The following is a 19,187-nucleotide window of genomic DNA, read 5'->3' on the forward strand; positions in this document are numbered from 1 at the left end:
ACAACCCTTTACGAACTCATAATTTTCTATACAACACCTTATTGTAAATATATGTATAGATATGGGTATATATTTGGAAAATGGAATTTTGGAAACTCTGGCAAAAATTACACGCGCTCTGTTTGGTCTTGCGTACCGCTCTCGTAGTGGCTGCTGAAGCGACTGAGTATTCAAAAATACATTTTTGAAAATTCAACTCAAAAAATTTCGAATTGCGTGCAGTATTGTTGTTGTAGTCGCTGTTGCGCTGTGAGCACAGAGTTTGGCCGCTGGTTTTCCATTTGCACTTGTCAAAATTTTGGTAAATTATTATGTGGCAGTGAGATTTTAGCAATACAGTGTTGTGAAAGTAAACAGCAGCATGTAATACTGTAAATGTGAGTGGACTTCGTGTGGAGCGAATTGTAAGATATACTCAGTACCTATGCTTGAAAATTATGGAGAAAAGTCCATATTCCAAGCAAGTGCTTTGTACGATAATACCCATTGTACCATAACCACATTTTAATAGATATTTGGAATGATTTAGCAATATCTGAATCCTTGTGATCAATTATAGCCGATCTTTCGACAATCTCTTCGAGTGAAGTTATTGTTTTCTATAGGTCATAATCAACAGTTCAAAATAGAGTTTCAGCTTAGTTTGAATTGAAGTATTCGTCATGCAGGATATCCCTGCTTTTTGCGAGCTTTAAGAAGGGCCTGATATATAATTTTGATCTTCAAGTTCCTAGAACAAAAACACGATTGTGGCTATACAGAAGCATTGGATCTTCAATTGCGAAGTTCCTAGATATCTAGCACGGGTTATGGATATGGCTGTACGGAAGGGTTATACGGGGTTTTCAATAAGAGTGCTACAAGAAAGCTATATAAAACAAAAAGTGATTTTCTTTATTACTGTGAAAGTACATTTGATGCCATGATGTATGGAACTTGATTTCTTTTGCATGGCCACCATGGGCACGTTTGCAGAAGTCCAGACCTTTAATCCTATTTTCGACGGTTCAAGCATGGCTGCGATTTCACGTTCGGTATTCGAAAGAAAATCATTAATCGTCGCTGGCTTGTTCGCATAGACCATAGACTAGGCGTAGCCCTACAGGAAATAGCCTAACGTCGTAAAATCGCATGACCAAGGCATACTTCTTTGGGGACGGAATGGTGACTCATGGAGTGCATGTGGATTGCTGCCTGACCAATAATGCACATTTTGATTTTTGGCGAAGCCATTTATCCAGAAATAAGCTTTATCGCTAAAGATAATTTTTCCATGAAGATCCTGATCATTTTCAAGTCGTTGCTCAGCCCATTTACGACGATTCTGGAGGTCAAAGGCTTCAGTTCTTGCTTCAATTGAATCTTGTAAGAATGTAGGCTAAAATATTTTCGCAAAATTCGCACAACGACGTCACAGAGATGCTCAATGCTTGAGAACGACGTGTGAGAGACTGATTTGCGTCTTCCTCAATCGATGCGCTAGCGGCATTAATATTTTCGACACATCTTGAGGCCAGTGACTCAGAATTGCGGTAGTAAATTTTAATAATTTCGACTCGTTATTGGATCGTATTTCTTTCCATGATGAAATGACAAACCCTAATGAAGAGAAATGTTAAAAGAGCGGAAAAAAATTGGCGTCGTTTGCTGCCCGTATTGGTTAATTTTATAGCGTTTAAAGCCCGTTATCAGTGGGTTGTGACCTGCCATTTGTCAAACCACAGTACAGTGTGAGTAAAACGCACGCGCATTTTTTCGAGGCTCTTATACAAGATATTGAGGTTTCTGTGTTTTAGTGACTTCCGCATTTCCTGTACTGGTTCGATAGCAAAACATATGACATTTTTGGCCATCTTATCAGCTATTTCGTTTCCCGGAATGCCTTTATGACCTGGAACCTAGCATTATGCAACCGCTTTCCGGCAGCCGCTACATTTACTGCCTTCTTTCTAAGGATATTTCTTTTCGTCTGCCTGTCGACGTATTCCTCCGATGTTGGTGTCAGCCACTTTTTTGATCGCATGAAAGATAATGCAGCTTTCCGGCAGCTTGAAGGGCCGCCTGAGATCCAACACTGAGCAATAGACTCCGGTTCTCATTCCATTGAACATTTTGTAAGTCGGTTGATAACATTTTCTGAGAAGAGCCCAAATGTTAATTGTAAAGTATGAAATGGCGGAGCACTTTTTGTGAAATCTTAACTAAACTTGTATGTGGTAACTTTATAGATAAAAGATGTAACAGTTTTATTTAAGTGGATTCTTGGCTATACGATTCCAAAACTTAGAGATAAAGATATATTACGAGTAGTTCAATAATAAATCACGAAGTGATTGGAAGCTTTCTTCGGCTCAAGCATTCGACAAATAGCTTTCAATCATTTCGTGATTTATTATTGAACTATTATATCTTTAATGTCTAAGATTTGGAACGTTTTGTCTAAACACAAAATATCAAACTAAAATATTATAAAAAATATAGCCTATGCTAATTATCAGGTTATTATAGAGTTCCAAGCGACATATGTATACATTTTTAAATTCTGAATCAACAATCCATTTTTTAAACACTTTCAATATAATTTATGAACTCAAAATTATACCAAGTGAATTTCAGCAAAATATCATAAAAAATATTCAAAAGTATTCTCGAGAGATCAGTAGAGATTTTTCTTTTATTGTTTTCACTGCCGTCACACAGTCCAGATAGCCACTTTTATTAAGTGAAAAAAGTTTTTATTATGGTCCACACCTGAGAGTTTGCTCTGTGGCGTCTATAGCCGCAAACTGGCACACAAGCTTGTCAGCAGCCCAATACACGTGTGACATATATCGGATGAGTCAACATGCGATCGTCAAACGTTCGGTCGTCAGAAGAAGAAGAAGCAAAAAAGTCCAAAAGGAAGTGTTTGGCTGACAGCCAGCTTTCGGAAGAAACGAAATTAGTTGGCAACGAAAATAGGCACTAAAAACAAAAATACATCTACGGTAAGTGGCGTCAAAATTGAGCGATAAAATGTGAGCGGGTGAGAGTGTGCAGTATAAAATTCAAATTAAAAAGAAAAAAATATTAAGCTAATCCAACTAAAAAAGTGTAATTAATTAAAATTAGGATTAATTACGTGTAATCATTGAGCCATCGTTGTCGGAGCTATCTCGCGAAACGGTTCAACTCAAAATAGCTAACAATTCTTGGTTATCGATTCGCATTAAAGATTCAACTGAGTCATCTAGGCAAGCGCCCGGTGCTCTGAGAAGCCATTCGCTTGAATTTATGCGCATACATTCGTATGTAATGGGTGGTTCATTCAAGTGTTTAGTTTCGAAAGTTCAAGATAATACAAAATCTCGAACATTTTTTCCGAATTTTTTGGGTCTAGTCTGTTAAAGAGGTCATTCAGTTAATCCCTCTAGTCGTTAGGAGATTGTTTTCAGTATATAAAGGAGGCAAATGATTTCAAGCCTCAAAGTCGAGTAACTATTCAGGAAAACTGCAAATGAAATCTCCAAAAATTAGTCAATTCTATGACGTCCATCGGAAAACACGATTATTTGACTAGCTTTAAGCAGCTTTCACTGTCTAATCAATCAATGATTAACAGCAAATGCACGACCTGTTTTTTCTTTAAAGGCATCAGCAGAAGGATCGGAAGATGGCGCCAGCCATTGAACGTATAGAGCGCGTGTCACATAGCTATCACTCTCAACCTCCTCAGCTAAGGGACTAGTCGAGCGCCAAACAGTCAAAAGCGACACACAAATTACGATGAAGTCTAAGATCATCAGATCGGTACGTTGACGAGGCGTTTAGTAGCTGTAAAGCATTTAAATTACGTCTACGTGGTTGGACGCGCCTTGATTATGAGTCGTGGCGATGCGTATACGATTTGTTGGTCTATTAGTGTCGTTGTGAGCTATGACGACTCAAGAGGTTTCAACAAAGTTTTGTTAAGAGTTTTTACTATGTATGTGTTCATTAGTGAACGGTAAAAGTAACGGTAAAATAATAAGTAGCGACTTCTGCGTGCTAATTGTAGATACTCAATTAAAATGTGTGCCATAGCTGGAATTGTGGAATTTATACTACTACGAGTATGAGGGTTTTTTTTATCACAACCAGTGTTATCTTTTTATGGCAAGATATTATCAGAATTTATAACTCCTTGATATTGACTTCAGGTCGTACTTTTTCCTTCAGATGATTGACAGAAAGGTTGTTTTCTATATACTATTCATTTCATTCATTATTTTTACATGAATATTTGACTGTAAAAACTTTTTTCACGTTGAATCTCACAAAATTTGTCAATCGCTCAAATAAAGATCAGTCGATTGCATGTGTGTTTCAAGATGAGCCAAATCCAACAAAAGTTGTTCTAATACGCAGCTCTTCCAAGCAAATGGTTGGTGGTTTTATAGGGAAAACTGGACATCTTACAATCATACCACTGGACCAACGTATAATAGTAATTTCGGAGTGATATACAGCGATTAGCTTCTTAGCTGTCTTTCGGGAAATGAGGAGAGCCAACCACCGAAAACGGATCTCTCTCCACCACGATAATACGGGCTCTCATATGTCCCCTGAATCAACTGCATTTTTGGGCACTTAAAACATCGATTTGTTGAGTAAAGCACCGTAAAGACCTGACTTGGCATTGACCGACTTCTTTTAATTTTTCTTCTTTTTATTTCCGAACGAATAAAAGAAACTAAGAGGTCAACGTTGAAGAGGGACTTGTACGTCTAGAACGCATGTTTTGGAGATACCTCAATCAAAGTGCCAAAAGTGCTCCGAAAATTGGTTCAAACGCATCCAAAAGTGTACAGATTTTATTAAAGAATATTTTGAAAAAAAATTAAGAACTAAAAATTGTTTTTGTTCTCTTATTCTGAAATATAAAAGGCAACAGACGTACTCTGTTTTATGTACAGAGAAAGATCTGAACGGGCTAACGAACGTCCTTTTAAGCGGATATCTCGATTAAACGTGCACGTTGAGCGGCTTTAACATATTTTGATGTTTATTAAGGACAATCTATTAAGCGGACAACGCTGGGAACCGAACAGAAAGGCTGATCATTTCTGAAAAATCTAATTTCACTACCAATTCACGCTTTACTCCCTGCTTCTATATACTTTTCTTTAAAGGTAATATGCCATATTTCAAAATATTTGCTGACTCAGTGCCATATGCAATTTTTGTATGTTTTGTTTTGCCCTCTGCAGAGATAATTGCACATTAAAAACCATAAATTTTATTATGATTTTTATCAAATTTCGTTTGTTATATCTAAAGATAAGTTTTTCATTTACGTATTATACGCTTATCCAAAGTTTTCTAATCACTAGTTAAATGGTTCCAACGTCGCTAAACTTGCATTAAATACATTGTAGCTACACACCATGAAGGTGTTTCTTTTACTCGCACTACTTTTGTGCGCCCACGCTGAGGCCAAATTAGTCAAGTATCCAAAGAATTACGTAAAAGGCGCGATTGAAGGTCGTGTAATTGGAGGAACTAATGCCACTTTGGGCCAGGCGCCCTATCAAGTGTCCTTACAAACATCGTATGGTTATCACTTCTGTGGTGGCGCCATCATCAACGAGAATTGGATAGCAACTGCCGGACATTGTCTTGCCAATAGATATGCCAGTGATATAATCGTGGCTACAGGCACCGTCGAATGGCAGAAGCCGAACGCCACTTATTATCCGAGCTCTTTACATATACACTGTCGCTATAACAATCCAAGCAGCCACAATGATATCGCTTTGATACGACTGAACTCGTCTATTGTGTTCAATGATAGAACTCAACCCATAGCATTGCCGACAGAGCAGATGAAGGAGGGCGATGAGGTCATATTGACGGGTTGGGGTTCAATTGAATTGTACGGTGATACACCGGATAATCTGCAGATTGTGTACTTAAAATATTTACCACATAAAAGTTGTAAAGAAATGCACGATGATAGTCCATATTTGGATGTGGGACACATGTGTACATATACGAAGGTTGGCGAAGGTGCGTGCCATGGCGATTCAGGGGGCCCTTTGGTGAACGATGGAAAATTGGTCGGTTTAGTTAACTGGGGTATGCCCTGCGCCATCGGCTATCCAGATGCGCACGCGAGTACTTATTTCTATGTGGATTGGATTCGTCGTGTAACGAGCGGTACCACGAAATGTTTTGGTTGAATAAATTATTTGAAAAATAATATTTAAAATGTGATTGGAGATCAATGAGAAGACTTGACAGGAAAATTTAGCAAATTTAAATATTAAAAGCTTTTTTTTATAAATCTTTAAGTTTAGTCATAAGCGCACGCTTAACTTATGCTGAAAGGTGCTTAGGATATTTATATGAAGGAATATAGGCTCCATCAACGTTTTTCTAATGTTGATGGATAATGTTAATTTATTCTTTAAATATGTATGTATATTAATCGAGTTCCTTTTGATAACTGTTATGTGTGTTAACGGACAAATACAAATGAACAAATATTTCTCAACTATTAATATATAAAATTCAACATTTTCAGAATCAGTTTGTAGCATATTTGGATACTTCTGCATCCCCTATTGAATTACAACATTAATCCTTGTCTACTATAAGATCCTACATATATGTGATCTCCATTACTATACGGTTTTGAGATGCTAAAAACTTAAAATACATTGCGTTCAGAAAACACTATCTTTGCACTATCAGTTCGGTGTTAAGTCTTTTCTATTTTTACAATTTAGCATTATTATCTTGACGATCTGCATCTTCATCGAATATCGTTAAACATACATACTTATGCTTCTTGTTATAGTGAATAACAGTGCAGGAGTAGAGCTGAATCGCGCCCTACCACATGGTAATGTTTTGTCCAACATCCATCGATGTAATTGCAAACTCGACAGATAAGACCCAGATACTACACGTAAGAAAACACAGACTTCATCATTCCTTTTAAATATTGCATTGTTCTGTACAATGCTTCAGGAATACAAGTATTTGTCAGCATTATGCTTTCTTCTCAAATTATGATTCAACCTTTTCGTATTCAGTTACAACTATCACTATAATTCATATATACGAGGTATGACAATTAAGTAATGAAACTGTATATTTGAAAATTATTCCACAACTCTGCCATCGCCTTCAAAGTAGTCCCCCTGGGCAGCTATACAGCGATTCTAGCGCGTTTTCCATGCTTCGTAACATTTCTAGAACGCTTCGACTGGGATGTCCGCGAGTACCCTCGTCACGGCCGCCTGGATGTCCGTAATCGACTCAAAATGGGTTCCTTTGACCACCGATTTTGTTTTAGAAAACAAAAAAAGTCACAGGGTGACATGTCGGGCGAATAAGGCGGCTGTTGCAACACGGCGATCCCTTTAGAGGCCAAATACTGGGGCACGCTGAGGGCGGTGTGGCACGGCGCGTTGTCGTGATGAAGGATCCAGTTACGAGCGATGTATGGGCGCACCCTGTTGACTCGTTTTCGCAATCTTTCGAGTACTTGGCAATAATAGACTTGATTCACAGTTTTCCCCAGTGGAACGATTTCTTTGTGGACGATTCCACGGCTGCGCATTCGCATCAGTCCGCAGCTCGACTGGTCTCCCACTCTGCGCCTCGTCTTCCACGCTTTCACGCCCCTCCTTAAACTCTTTGTGCCATCGAAACACCTGTGCACGACTAAGAGCACTATCATCATACACTCTTACAATTTTAGCGTACATTTCCGAAGCTGTTTCGCCCAATCTGGCGTAAAATTTTATCGCGACGCGTTGCTCTTGATTGCGTTTTTCCATTTTCGTCACGAGTACTACAAACACACGTCTACTCAACTTGACGTTTTTTTGTTTTGAAATACATACATATTTTTTTTATTTATTTATGAATTGTTGTGACTTTTAACATAAAACGATAGAAAGTTGCTGTCCTGAGGTTCCAAGCTATATCATCACCAATTTTAAGATAAATTGGTTTAGCCGTTCTTGAGTTATAAGTATAGACATGAATTGCGAAATGGATGGTGAGTTTGCAAAAAACGCCGCAGTTAGGACCTTCTCCAGGACTAAAGGACAAATATGGTCCATTTTGACACTGTACCATGAGGAGTTGAGAAGAACGTCACGTACTAAATTTAGTCGAAATCGATAGATTGGGTCCCGAGATATGTGATTTCACCAAAAAGGTGGCGGTAATACGCTTTTTATCCAATTTGCACACTCGTTCCCATAAAGCTCTCTCATACCATATCGTAGATAAACTTTTATGATCTCTGGTCTTTTCTACTGCAATTTACTGTGTAAAATTAGATAAGTTAACTTTTGTATTGTTCAACCTTTTATACTTGGCTGATTGTTCCCAGTCAATTTGTATTAACAAATTGAAACCTCAATTGCTGTCCAATTAAGGAAATATGAATATCAAAACGTCAGCTGACTCAGTCTCATATGCAGTTTTTGTATGTTTTTGTTTCGCCTTCCGAACATTAAAGTCCATAAATTTTATTATCCAAATTATGAGTTCAACGATAAAATTTTGTTAGTGATATCTAAAGATAAGATTTTAATTTACGTATTATCACATTTATCCAAAGTTTCCTAACGACTAGTTAAATGGTTCCAACGCCGCTGAACTTTTATTAAATACATTATAGCTTTACATCATGAAGGTGTTTCTTTTACTCGCACTACTTTTGTGTGCCCATGCCGAGGCCAAATTACTCAAGTATCCAAAGAATTACGTAAAAGGTGCAATTGAAGGTCGTGTAGTAGGCGGAACTAATGCCACCTTAGGTCAGGCACCCTATCAGGTGTCTTTACAAACCTGGTATGGCTCTCATTTCTGTGGTGGCGCCATAATCAGCGAGAATTGGATCGCAACTGCTGGACATTGTGTTGTCAATACAGATCCCGAGAACATAATGGTCGCTACAGGCACCGTGGAATGGCAGAAGCCGAATGCCACTTATTATGCCAGCTCCATACATGTACATTGTCACTACAACAATCCGAGCAGTCACAATGATATCGCTTTGATACGACTGAACTCTTCTATTGTGTTCAACGATAGAACTCAACCCATAGCATTGCCGACGGAGCAGATGAAGGAAGGCGATGAGGTCATATTGACGGGTTGGGGCTCAACTGAGTTGTACGGTGATACACCCGACAATCTGCAGATTATATACTTAAAATATTTACCACATAAAAGTTGCAAAGAAATGCACGATGACGATCCAGATTTGGATGTGGGACACATGTGTACATATACGAAGTATGGCGAAGGTGCGTGTCATGGCGATTCGGGTGGACCTTTGGTGAACGATGGAAAATTGGTCGGTTTAGTTAACTGGGGTATGCCTTGCGCTGTAGGCTATCCAGATGCTCATGCGAGTACCTATTTCTATACGGATTGGATTCGTCGTGTAACGAGCGGTACTACAAAATGTTTTAGTTGAATGAGTTATTGCTAAAATACTATTGAAGATGTGATTGGAAATCAATGAGAGGACTCAACAAGAAAATAAAAAATAAAAAAAAATAAAGTAATATAATAAAATGATAATAGTTTTTGTTTGAAGTTGCTTTGAGCTTTGTTATAAGCGCACAACTAACTTTTGTCTCTGTTTTAGAATAGAATAAGAGATGTAGTTCTTGTCCATATTGTTTTCTTTCAAAGTAAAACAAGCCGTTGCCAATACACAAAGGACCATAAATCTTCCACAGAACCTTTCTCTCGAAAACTCGTAACGTCGAATCATCGTCCATGCTTCTGCACCATAAAGCGGAACGGGAATGATAAGTGACTTGTAGAGTTTGTCCTTTGTTCGTCGAGAGCGGACTGTATATCTCAATTGTCTACTCAGTCCGAAGTAGCACCTGTTGGCTAGAGTTATTCTGCGTTGGATTTCGAGGTTGACGTTGTTGTTCGTTTTAATACTGGTTCCAAAATAAACGAAATGATCAACGATTTCGAAGTTATGACTGTCAATAGTGACGTGGGAGCCTAGTCGCGAGTGCGACTACTATTTGTCTTGACCTCGTTCAGAACTAGACCAATACGCTTCGCTTCCATAACCAGTCTGAAAAGAGTAGAGATAACGACACGATTGTTGAGGCCAATGATATCAATATGGTCGGCGTATGCCAGCAGGGTTTCCACTATATAGTGATAACTGGCTGTAATCGAGCCATTGTTTTCGTAGCTCTATGTATTTATGTGCATCTAAGGAATTTATAAGGATTTTGAGATCCAGACCTCATTGTTTCGTTTTATTTTGTAGACAGTGTGTGAACGGGCCTTGATGTTCAGTTCTGTTTCGAACAATAACATCATGTGTTTGTTAAGCATTCTTTGTATAAATTGAATATAGCTCACGTACCTAAAATATACATACCAATGACTTGACACTGAGTATTTTATTTGTTAATATACGTTGTTTTTCAAATCCAATTTGTTAATTATGGCGTTCCTCCTCAAAATTTTCAAATAATTCTCAAATTTCTCCAGTACTTGGGTTTCAAATACAAAGGTTTCCTGTCTTTTTGTGGAAAATTTACCGAACCTTACCAGATTCCCTAAGACTGTCAGATGTTTTGACTAAAAATCATATGTAAAAGTTACGGTCTATCGATAATGAGAAAGCTGTATGAGACTTGAAAAAAGATGGCATATAAAATTTCTATGGAAGGAGTGATTTAAGCAAATTTGGCTTTCAATTTTGTAGTCTGTATATACCCCAACTAGCTTCTCAGTTTTTGAGATAACCGTCTGAAATTTTGTACAAGGTCTTTTCTTTCTAAGAAGGTACTCACGGAAAAATTAACTTATAAAAATCAAATTTTTATATGAACGACTTATGTATTTCACAAGATATCTTCAAGAAATTTGGGACAGATTGTTATTATGACTTCAATGTAACTAAGGTTAACATTTACCTTGTTTTTAAACTAATTAATTATTGAAATAAAAAAAAATATCAAAACACCATAATGAAAACTTTTAAAAAAAGACTCTACTGAGTGAGCATATTTTATTGAAAATTTTTTAGTATTTATTTTTTTACTTTTTACTTCCAAATGTAGGATAATTACTAGCTTCACAATGGCATGTCTTGCATGTGCCCGACATGACGCGACGTATCCAATCACGATAAAAGTAAACACTTGCATATGCATCTGGATAGCCCACAGCACACGGCTGGCCCCAATTAACGAGGCCGACCAGTTCACCGCCACTAATCAAAGGGCCACCAGAGTCACCGTTACAGGTACCCTCACCTTCTTTGGTGAATGTGCAGATGTGACCCACATCGAGTATCCCCTCATCCGCATATACTTCCGCACAACGCTTGTGACTCATGTGACGTAATGTAAGTTTCTGCAATATTTTCGTTTCCGGACCACCGAAGGCCATGTCACCCCAACCGGTGAGTATAGCTTCAGCGTTGTCCTCTAATGGCTTCGACGCCAATGGTATCGCTTGCGTATACTGATCGAACACGATGGAATCATTCAAATGTATGAGTCCAATATCATTGGCAAACTCCGGATTATCGTAGTTGCAGTGCGTATAAAACTCGTCGGCGTAATAGATAGCGCGCGGTTGATCCCACTCCACAGTACCGGTTATGATGCGCAGATAAGGTGGATTGTAGCCATCGATGCAATGTGCCGCCGTTATTATCCATTGTTTGTCGATAATGCTGCCACCACACCAATGACCGTTATATTGGCCTTGTATGGATATTTGATATGAAGCGAACCCTGGATCGGCATTTGTGCCGCCAACGACACGTCCTTCCTGCTGAGCGCTAGCATTTGCATTCTGACGTGCTAACAGCCGCTCACTAGGCTTGATCAAGCGCTTAGCCGACGTTGTGCTGACAACGTAAAGGAGAAATAACGAAATTATTTGCCGCAAATGCATTTTGGCTTTATTTTTACTGAATTTGGACTTTGAATTTCACCCACCGAACCTCAGAAGCGTTTGAATAGCTTGAGTTGAGCGAAGTGACTGAGTGGAAAAACCGCTGGTGCTTACACCGATTTATCTCATAAGTAATGGACTGCTCATTTATGGCAGTGGAATTATATCCAAATTTCGATAAAATGTAACTCTATGCACAAGCACACAATTTCATACATATATACATATATCGGTAGTGAATTTATCTACCCAACAAGCAATAAAAAAAAGTAAGGAAGTGCTTAGTTCGGGTGTAACCGAACATTTCATACTCTTGTAACTTGCCAGGATCAAACAAAAGGAGCATGTATTTCCTCCGCCGCTTTTTCTATAGTTAATTCTTCAGAGTTCTAATTACAGTGGAACTTCCATAACTCTAAGTTTTCCATTACTGGAACTCTTGAAGTGGCAATAGAAATCAAATTTCACACAGTTCCCTTTCATTAATTCAAAGTCTCTCTAACTCGAAGTTTTTTAGTGGCCTGTTGTGATTCGAGTAAGAGAAATTCAACTTTATTGGAAATAAAATACGGTTAAGTTCATTAAATGTTCTATTCCATTTTAGGGACTTAAGTGGTCTTGCAGTCGATATTTTTATTTACAAAAAAAGGGAACTCGACTCAAAACAAGAAAAACGTTCATTTCGGTTGCATCGAAGTACCTTAACAAACATAAAAGAAAACTTACAAGAATTTGGTTTTGATCTCTCAGTTTGTATGGCAGCTCCGAGAGTAATCCGATATCGGAATTTCTGACCAATGAGTAGCTTCTTGAGGAGAACACGACCTTTCAGACTTCAATCTCAAACTTAGGGACTAATTTGTATATACAGACAGACGGACATTCATTGCTGATCATTGAAGTATAAATTTTTTAGGGTCTTCATTGTGTTGAGGGTATAATATATAATAGATTTGGGCTTTTCATTATATTGGTGCTCTCCTCTTTCTCCTGTTCTGTTTTAATTAAGATATTCCGAAATTTCCTGAAAAATCCATACACATCTCAGTTCCTGCGAACGATCTAATTTTCTAAATAATTTCAAAAAGGATTTCTACAATAATGGCTGGCTGTTAGTAGACTCTGCTGAACTGTAATGGACTCATGGCGGGTTCCCTGAAGCGGATTTTTCAATTTCGAAAACATAAAAAAATCACTGGGAACCAAATTTGATGAATATGTTGGCTGAGCGGTGACCCTCGTTCCGTGCTTGGCCAAAAAGTCTGTCACAGTCACGCACGATTGTGACGGTGTTTTTGAGGTCACGCATTTTCTGCACAAAAATTAGGTCGTTTACGACGAATTGCTTTACGTAGACACCTCAAAACAGCCAAGTAGTATTCCGTATTGACTATTTGACCTGGTGGAACGAATTCATGGTGAGCTATCCATAGGTAATCAAAGAAAAGGATAAATCCCTTGTTTTTTACCAACTTGATGTGGGTTTTTCGGTTTCGGCTCATTTTCGGAACGTCATTCGTTATATTTTTGGATCGTTTTGACGTTATAATCGTAAACCCACGTATCGTCAGCAGTAATAGTAGACTACCCACAGTATTCGTTGGACATAAACAATATTCCTCACCCAACTTTCTAGTTTTTGTCCGGGCTGAATATCTAAACCGCTCTTAAATAAAATTTTAACTTAGTAAAAGAGAGGTTTTACTGATCTCCACTGTCTACACAAAGGTCAAACGTCCGTTTGATCCAACCCTAGTCACAGAAAGCATTTCGTATAGCAGTTGACGGGTCCGTAAAGCGTGTAGTGTCCGATGATTATGATACTAAGGTTTATATCATCAGTTGAATAAGAAAATGAGAATAAAATTTTCCAATGAGATAGCAACCATTCTCAAACCAATCAGAGAAAGAACTTACTCTTCGACAAATAAAAAATTAGTTCCTCACAAATGGGAGAGGTAAAAAAATAAAAATTAAAAACTAGAATTCAAACACTAATTTTACACATCAAAATATATTTCTGTATAAATAAAAAAAAGGTATTTATAGTAATTTGAAAATAATTTCGAAAAAATAAAAAAATCACAGCCCAATTTCGTCGCAACAACACCGTTATGCCCGCTGTCGCGTACATTGCTCCAACGAACGTTCAATGAAGTCCCGATAGTATATGACACTCGCATGCATATCCGGCTTGCCTCTCGCACAGGGTGCACCCCAATTAACCAAACCAACCAACTTCCCCTTATAAACTATCGGACCGCCCGAGTCGCCATTGCAGGCGCCCTCACCCTCTGTACTAAACGTGCAAATATGTCCATAACCAACACCCTCGTGATTCTCCCAACGCTCTAAGCACTCGGCTCGGGAGACAACCGTAAAGTTTTGTGTTTGCAGCAACTCCGTATTCGGCTGGTTCAACAGCGGACTACCCCAGCCAGTCATTGTAACCAGATCGCCAGCATTAAGTGGTTGCGTATGCAACTCAATCGGTTGTGTGACATTATTAAATGTAATGCTGCCGTTGAGACGCACCACTGCAATATCATTTTGATACATCGGCATATCTTGACGGCAGTGATGAAAGGCTAGCTCCGGTCGGAATGTGGCACCCGGTTGACTCCATTTATTCGTGCCAACAACAATACGTAATGATTCTAGTGGAAAATCTTCCACGCAATGGCCAGCGGTGAGTATCCAACGCTCTGATAAGATGGCACCACCACAAACATGTGAATTCCAGATGGTTTTGATTAGCACTTGATAGGGAGCGACACCCTCTGCCACCGCCACACCGCCCACGATGCGACCTTCAATTGAAGTGCCATTGTTTTCATTGGCATCATGATTTCGATATTCAGGTGGTATACGTAGGGCCTGTGTGTACTCGCCACACATACTGAGACAAACTATGTAGAGTAGCGCGTAAGCACAGTTCGAACCACAGGGTTCCCACATTCTGTTAACATGCCTCGCTTGCGTGCAACACTTTTACTAACGACCACCAGCTGCTACTGGTCTACACACAATATAAGCAAATATGACTTAAGTAAATTTAGAAATTTAGTTTTATATGCGGGAATTCATGCAGTGTAACGGTAAGTGGAGTGTGTTCGGGTTCGCCGGCGCTTATTGTTTCGAAGATAATAAATTTATCGTTTACGAGCCCCATATGCATGCACCTATATTTATGGTCAAATACTTGTTTATTGTGTACACAAGCTGTAATATCAGAATTACCAACAATAAACTGGCATAGACGGTCTTACTTAAAAGCATTTGGGTTTTATTGACCCCATAATTGGTATCATATAAGGTAAGGATAATAAGTCTATCGACAATATAGGTATTTATGTATACTTTTTGTGTTTCTGCAATTCTGCGTCCAATAAAATATCCAAAAGTGTCCAAGAAATGGTCAGCCACTGCAGAAGTGAGATAGGTATACATAGTAATTTTTGGCTTCGCTGATAAGCCGAAGATAATAAGCCAACCTTTTATCAATATATATTGAAGGTAAAATACAATAAGATTAAAAAAACAATTTTAAGTAAGTCTGCCGCGTCATTTAATTGGTCAAGTAGTTCTGAAAAAGATTAAACTGTTCGTCATGGAACTTCTTTGAAAACTTGTGAATATTTTATGACATTTTGCTAAGGCGTAGATAAATTTCAAACAAATAAATTTGTGAAATAGGCGCTTAATAGTTGCCAATATTTTTAACTGCGGCATGAAACCAGTATTTTTCCTAATCCTATCTATGCTATCAGAGTTAACTGGGTGAATAATATTATATATATAGTACATACAGGGTTTGTCCGCAAAGTAATAGGACTGAGTCGATTAAAAAAAAAATGTATTGAACCAATCGATACAATTCTTTAAAACTATTCAAAACAGGCTTCTTCTGCATCGATGCTGGGTTGGCAGCGCGATTTTCAAGCATCGAAGACGTCACGGAAGGCGTTCTTCGGAATAGCCTTAAGAGCCGAGGTGCTTGTTGCTTGGATCCCCTCTATCATCTCATCTTTGATCGGCCTTTTCAGGTACTGTACTCAAAGATCCTTGACGTTATTCAAAAATTTGGAGCCACTTTCACACATTTTCAAATTTCCTTGGCACACTTCCACTCGCCGCAATTTCTGGTCGTCAGTGAGCACTTTTGGGACCATCTTCGCGCACACCTTGCGCATGTTCAAGTGCTCCGTCACAATGTCATGAACCACAGATTTTGATAAATTTAACATCTGGACCATTAAACGAATACATAGTCGACAGTCTGAGCTCAAAACTTTGCGCACACATGTCATATTGTCGGTGTTTGTCGAATTCGTAGGTCTCCCAGCATGGTCCTCATCAGCGACTTCTTCCCGGACCTTCAAAAAGGCCTGGTGCCATCGAAACACACCACTTCTTGCTAAAGCAACATCTGGGTAAGCCTGCTTGATCATATCTAACGTCTCTGTCGCAGATTTTCCGAGCTTAACATAGAATTTTATCGTGTACCTCTACTCTAACGAACGCTGCATTTTCCGCTTGCTCCACTCACAGAAACGCGTCCCTCGAAAATGTTTGTCCTGACTCTCCAGGTGCTCGGAGACAACTGACCACCCGCTCGTCTTTGCTAGGAATGCCCTCTACCGAATCCAGTCGTTGAGCGCACGCTCCGAAGTACAGTCACGGCGGAAGAAAATCAGTTCTATTACTTTTCGGACAAACCCTGTATATACAATATATATACTATGTTTACAGATGTGTGAATATTGGTTTATAGCTGTGTTGAACGGGCTGGTAGTACCCGTGGCTGATGCTTTATGCAAGACGTCGATTGTCCGCTATATACCGCGTGAATTGTCGGATGTTGTGAGTATGATTCGGATAGGGTTAGAACGTCAAAAGGATTTTTCTACCTTTGGAGAGAATACGTCAATTCACGTGATGTAGAATTGGCTGTCGTTAAACTTACAAACACTCCTTCAAACAAGCATTATAGTTCTAATTTTTTAGTATAAATTTCTCTCAATTAGTTTCGTGATCATTTTTATACTCTGAACAGGATGTATTACCAAAATGGCAAAGAACACATTAAAATATACACATATACAGCGGGTTTTAATAGAGATTACGTGATTTTCACAGCTTGTGGTGACATCTTTGTTTACGGGTTTGAATCAAAGATTTTCAGTGTCACGTCAAGTTTCACAATTATTAGCCAAATTCACGTTCTCCGGTGGCTACTGTAAAAGAACTTCGCCTAAAAAATTATCTTTCTGGTTTAATGGCTTCGTCAGCAATCAAAATTGTTGCTATTGGGGTAAGTCAGATCCTCAAACTATAATATAACCGAAATTCCAGCCCAAATGCTGCACCGGATTACCGTGATGGTCATTTGGCCGACAACTTGTTCAAAGCAGAAGTGGCTTAATTCTCTGCATAAAAGATGATCCGAATGTCGAAGTGAGTTGATTTAGCCACCCGTCTGTCTGTCTGTATACACGCGAACTAGTTCTTCAGTTTTTGTGATGTCGATCTGAAATAAATATCCAGTTCTTCTTTGAAATCTTTTCTAATTGTGAAAGTGCAATCGAAGTTAACTTTTTACTTGTTGTAGGTCATACTGGCGGTAAAATGTGTCCTATCGTATTGTCTAAGTTCGAGGGGTTTAATTTCAGTAATACTTGTATATTGCCATTGGAATAAGTTTCTGACTAAACTAATTTTGATATAGAACACGATGGTCCGAACCAGTTCATCTCTCTCTCGCATAAAAACGCATGCATTTATTCATTATAGATATTGATCTTATCGCCCAAAATTATTATCAAAACTTTTAACTTCCGTCGATCAAGTTTAAATTCATTGAGTTTATGATCAAAACTACTTGAAGCTCCCTTCAATAATTCTTATCCAAATACCAACCTGTGGACCTGATAAAAACGATATTATCGCTGAGTAATAAAATCATTAACATAACGGTTAGATAAGAAATACGAGATATATAACTTTGGTAGTATCGACAATATAACATTTTAAGTACTATCCAAACCTTAGAACAGATGTTATTTGGATATCCAGAAAATAACTCGCAACAGAATGTGGTCTTTTACTAAACTCAACATATTTTTTACCCTCTTGGCCGTAGCCATTACTTGCAGCTGCGCGCTACGTATGCACGGTGAACCTTACGAAGGATTACGTTACCGTAACACACGACCTACCGAAGCCAGTAGTGCTGCTGGCGCGACTGGACGCATTGTCGGCGGACAGGAAGCTATCGCCGCATCAGCGCCCTGGCAGGTTAGCTTACAAAACATTTACGGCAATCACTTTTGCGGTGGCGCGATCATACACGATCGATTTGTGGTGACAGCGGCAAGTTGTGTCAGTGGACTACAAAAGAGTTGGATCATGGTGGTGACCAGCACCAATGATTGGATGGGCGAAGCATGGTGGTACGCAGTATCGGCAATTCATGTGCACTGCAATTTCGACAAACCGTTATATCATAATGATATCGCGCTCTTAGAGCTAGCCACACTCATCGCTTATGATGACAAGACGCAGAACATCACGATCGCTGATGAGGACGAGTTGGTGGAGGGCGAGACACTTACGATGACCGGTTGGGGTAGCTCTGTGGAAGGAGGAGCTTATCCTAATGCATTGCAGCAGTTGAGCGTGAATTATTTGCCCTACGAGAAGTGTCGTAGTGCATATGGCGGTTCGGAAGATGTGGATATGGGACATTTGTGTACCACTTCGCCCGTCGGCCAGGGCGCATGCCATGGCGATACCGGCGGTCCATTGGTCAATGCGGAGGGAAAACTGGTCGGTGTCGGCAATTGGGGTATACCATGTGGTCGCGGTTTTCCCGATGTATTCGCTAAAATGTCATATCATGCTGACTGGATTCGTTCAACCATAAATGGCTGTCAGCAAACTTAACAAAATTGTGATTCATAATTTGTAAAAGTGATACTCTAAAGTCTACAAGTGTTTGTGGATTAACTGTGAATAAAACATGAACTAACTGGTTTGTAGTTTTATTGCAAAAGGGTGCATGTGTAAATATATATACGTTCACTAATTATACGCGTATGTTTTTATAGGTCTATTCGATGAACTTTGTACCTTTTCTGGCTTCATAAATATACAGTCCACTTTATTGGATTCGGTCGAAAGAATATTTCATATACAAGTTTATTTCATCACAAAGTCATCACTATTTTTTTAAAGTTGTTGAAAAACAG

The 19,187-nt window shown here is 38.8% G+C and overlaps 4 protein-coding genes across 4 annotated transcripts; 2 read left to right on the forward strand and 2 right to left on the reverse strand.

The window, feature by feature from the left end:
- The first annotated feature begins 5,390 nt into the window (after window positions 1-5,390).
- Window positions 5,391-9,476, forward strand: LOC105231861 (chymotrypsin-2). The gene is made up of 2 exons (XM_011213352.3): window positions 5,391-5,502; window positions 8,769-9,476. Exons 1-2 carry the CDS (start codon window positions 5,406-5,408, stop codon window positions 9,464-9,466), a joined length of 795 nt encoding a protein of 264 aa, XP_011211654.2. The 5' UTR covers window positions 5,391-5,405; the 3' UTR covers window positions 9,467-9,476.
- Window positions 9,477-11,001: 1,525 nt separating this feature from the next.
- Window positions 11,002-12,043, reverse strand: LOC105231859 (chymotrypsin-1). The gene has a single exon (XM_011213350.4). It carries the CDS (start codon window positions 11,935-11,937, stop codon window positions 11,071-11,073), a length of 867 nt encoding a protein of 288 aa, XP_011211652.2. The 5' UTR covers window positions 11,938-12,043; the 3' UTR covers window positions 11,002-11,070.
- Window positions 12,044-13,930: 1,887 nt separating this feature from the next.
- On the reverse strand, window positions 13,931-14,980 carry LOC105231858 (chymotrypsin-1). The gene has a single exon (XM_011213349.4). It carries the CDS (start codon window positions 14,893-14,895, stop codon window positions 14,050-14,052), a length of 846 nt encoding a protein of 281 aa, XP_011211651.2. The 5' UTR covers window positions 14,896-14,980; the 3' UTR covers window positions 13,931-14,049.
- Window positions 14,981-17,979: 2,999 nt separating this feature from the next.
- On the forward strand, window positions 17,980-18,968 carry LOC105231857 (chymotrypsin-2). Its single transcript, XM_011213348.4, has one exon. The coding sequence runs from the start codon at window positions 18,031-18,033 to the stop codon at window positions 18,880-18,882; it is 852 nt and encodes a 283-aa protein (XP_011211650.2). The 5' UTR covers window positions 17,980-18,030; the 3' UTR covers window positions 18,883-18,968.
- The last annotated feature ends 219 nt before the right edge of the window (window positions 18,969-19,187 follow it).

The sequence above is a fragment of the Bactrocera dorsalis genome, chromosome 2 (genome assembly GCF_023373825.1).
Source record: "Bactrocera dorsalis isolate Fly_Bdor chromosome 2, ASM2337382v1, whole genome shotgun sequence".
NCBI classification, from domain to species: domain Eukaryota; kingdom Metazoa; phylum Arthropoda; class Insecta; order Diptera; family Tephritidae; genus Bactrocera; species Bactrocera dorsalis.

What these genes read in the sequence shown, in the direction of transcription:
- LOC105231861 (XM_011213352.3), top strand. Translation starts at nt 5,406, where the DNA reads ATGAAGGTGTTTCTTTTACTCGCACTACTTTTGTGCGCCCACGCTGAG. An exon ending in CGTAAAAGGCGCGATTGAAG is followed by an intron (nt 5,503 to 8,768) that starts GTCGTGTAATTG and finishes GTGCAATTGAAG; the next exon opens with GTCGTGTAGTAGGCGGAACT.
- LOC105231859 (XM_011213350.4), bottom strand. Translation starts at nt 11,937, where the DNA reads ATGCATTTGCGGCAAATAATTTCGTTATTTCTCCTTTACGTTGTCAGC.
- LOC105231858 (XM_011213349.4), bottom strand. Translation starts at nt 14,895, where the DNA reads ATGTGGGAACCCTGTGGTTCGAACTGTGCTTACGCGCTACTCTACATA.
- LOC105231857 (XM_011213348.4), top strand. Translation starts at nt 18,031, where the DNA reads ATGTGGTCTTTTACTAAACTCAACATATTTTTTACCCTCTTGGCCGTA.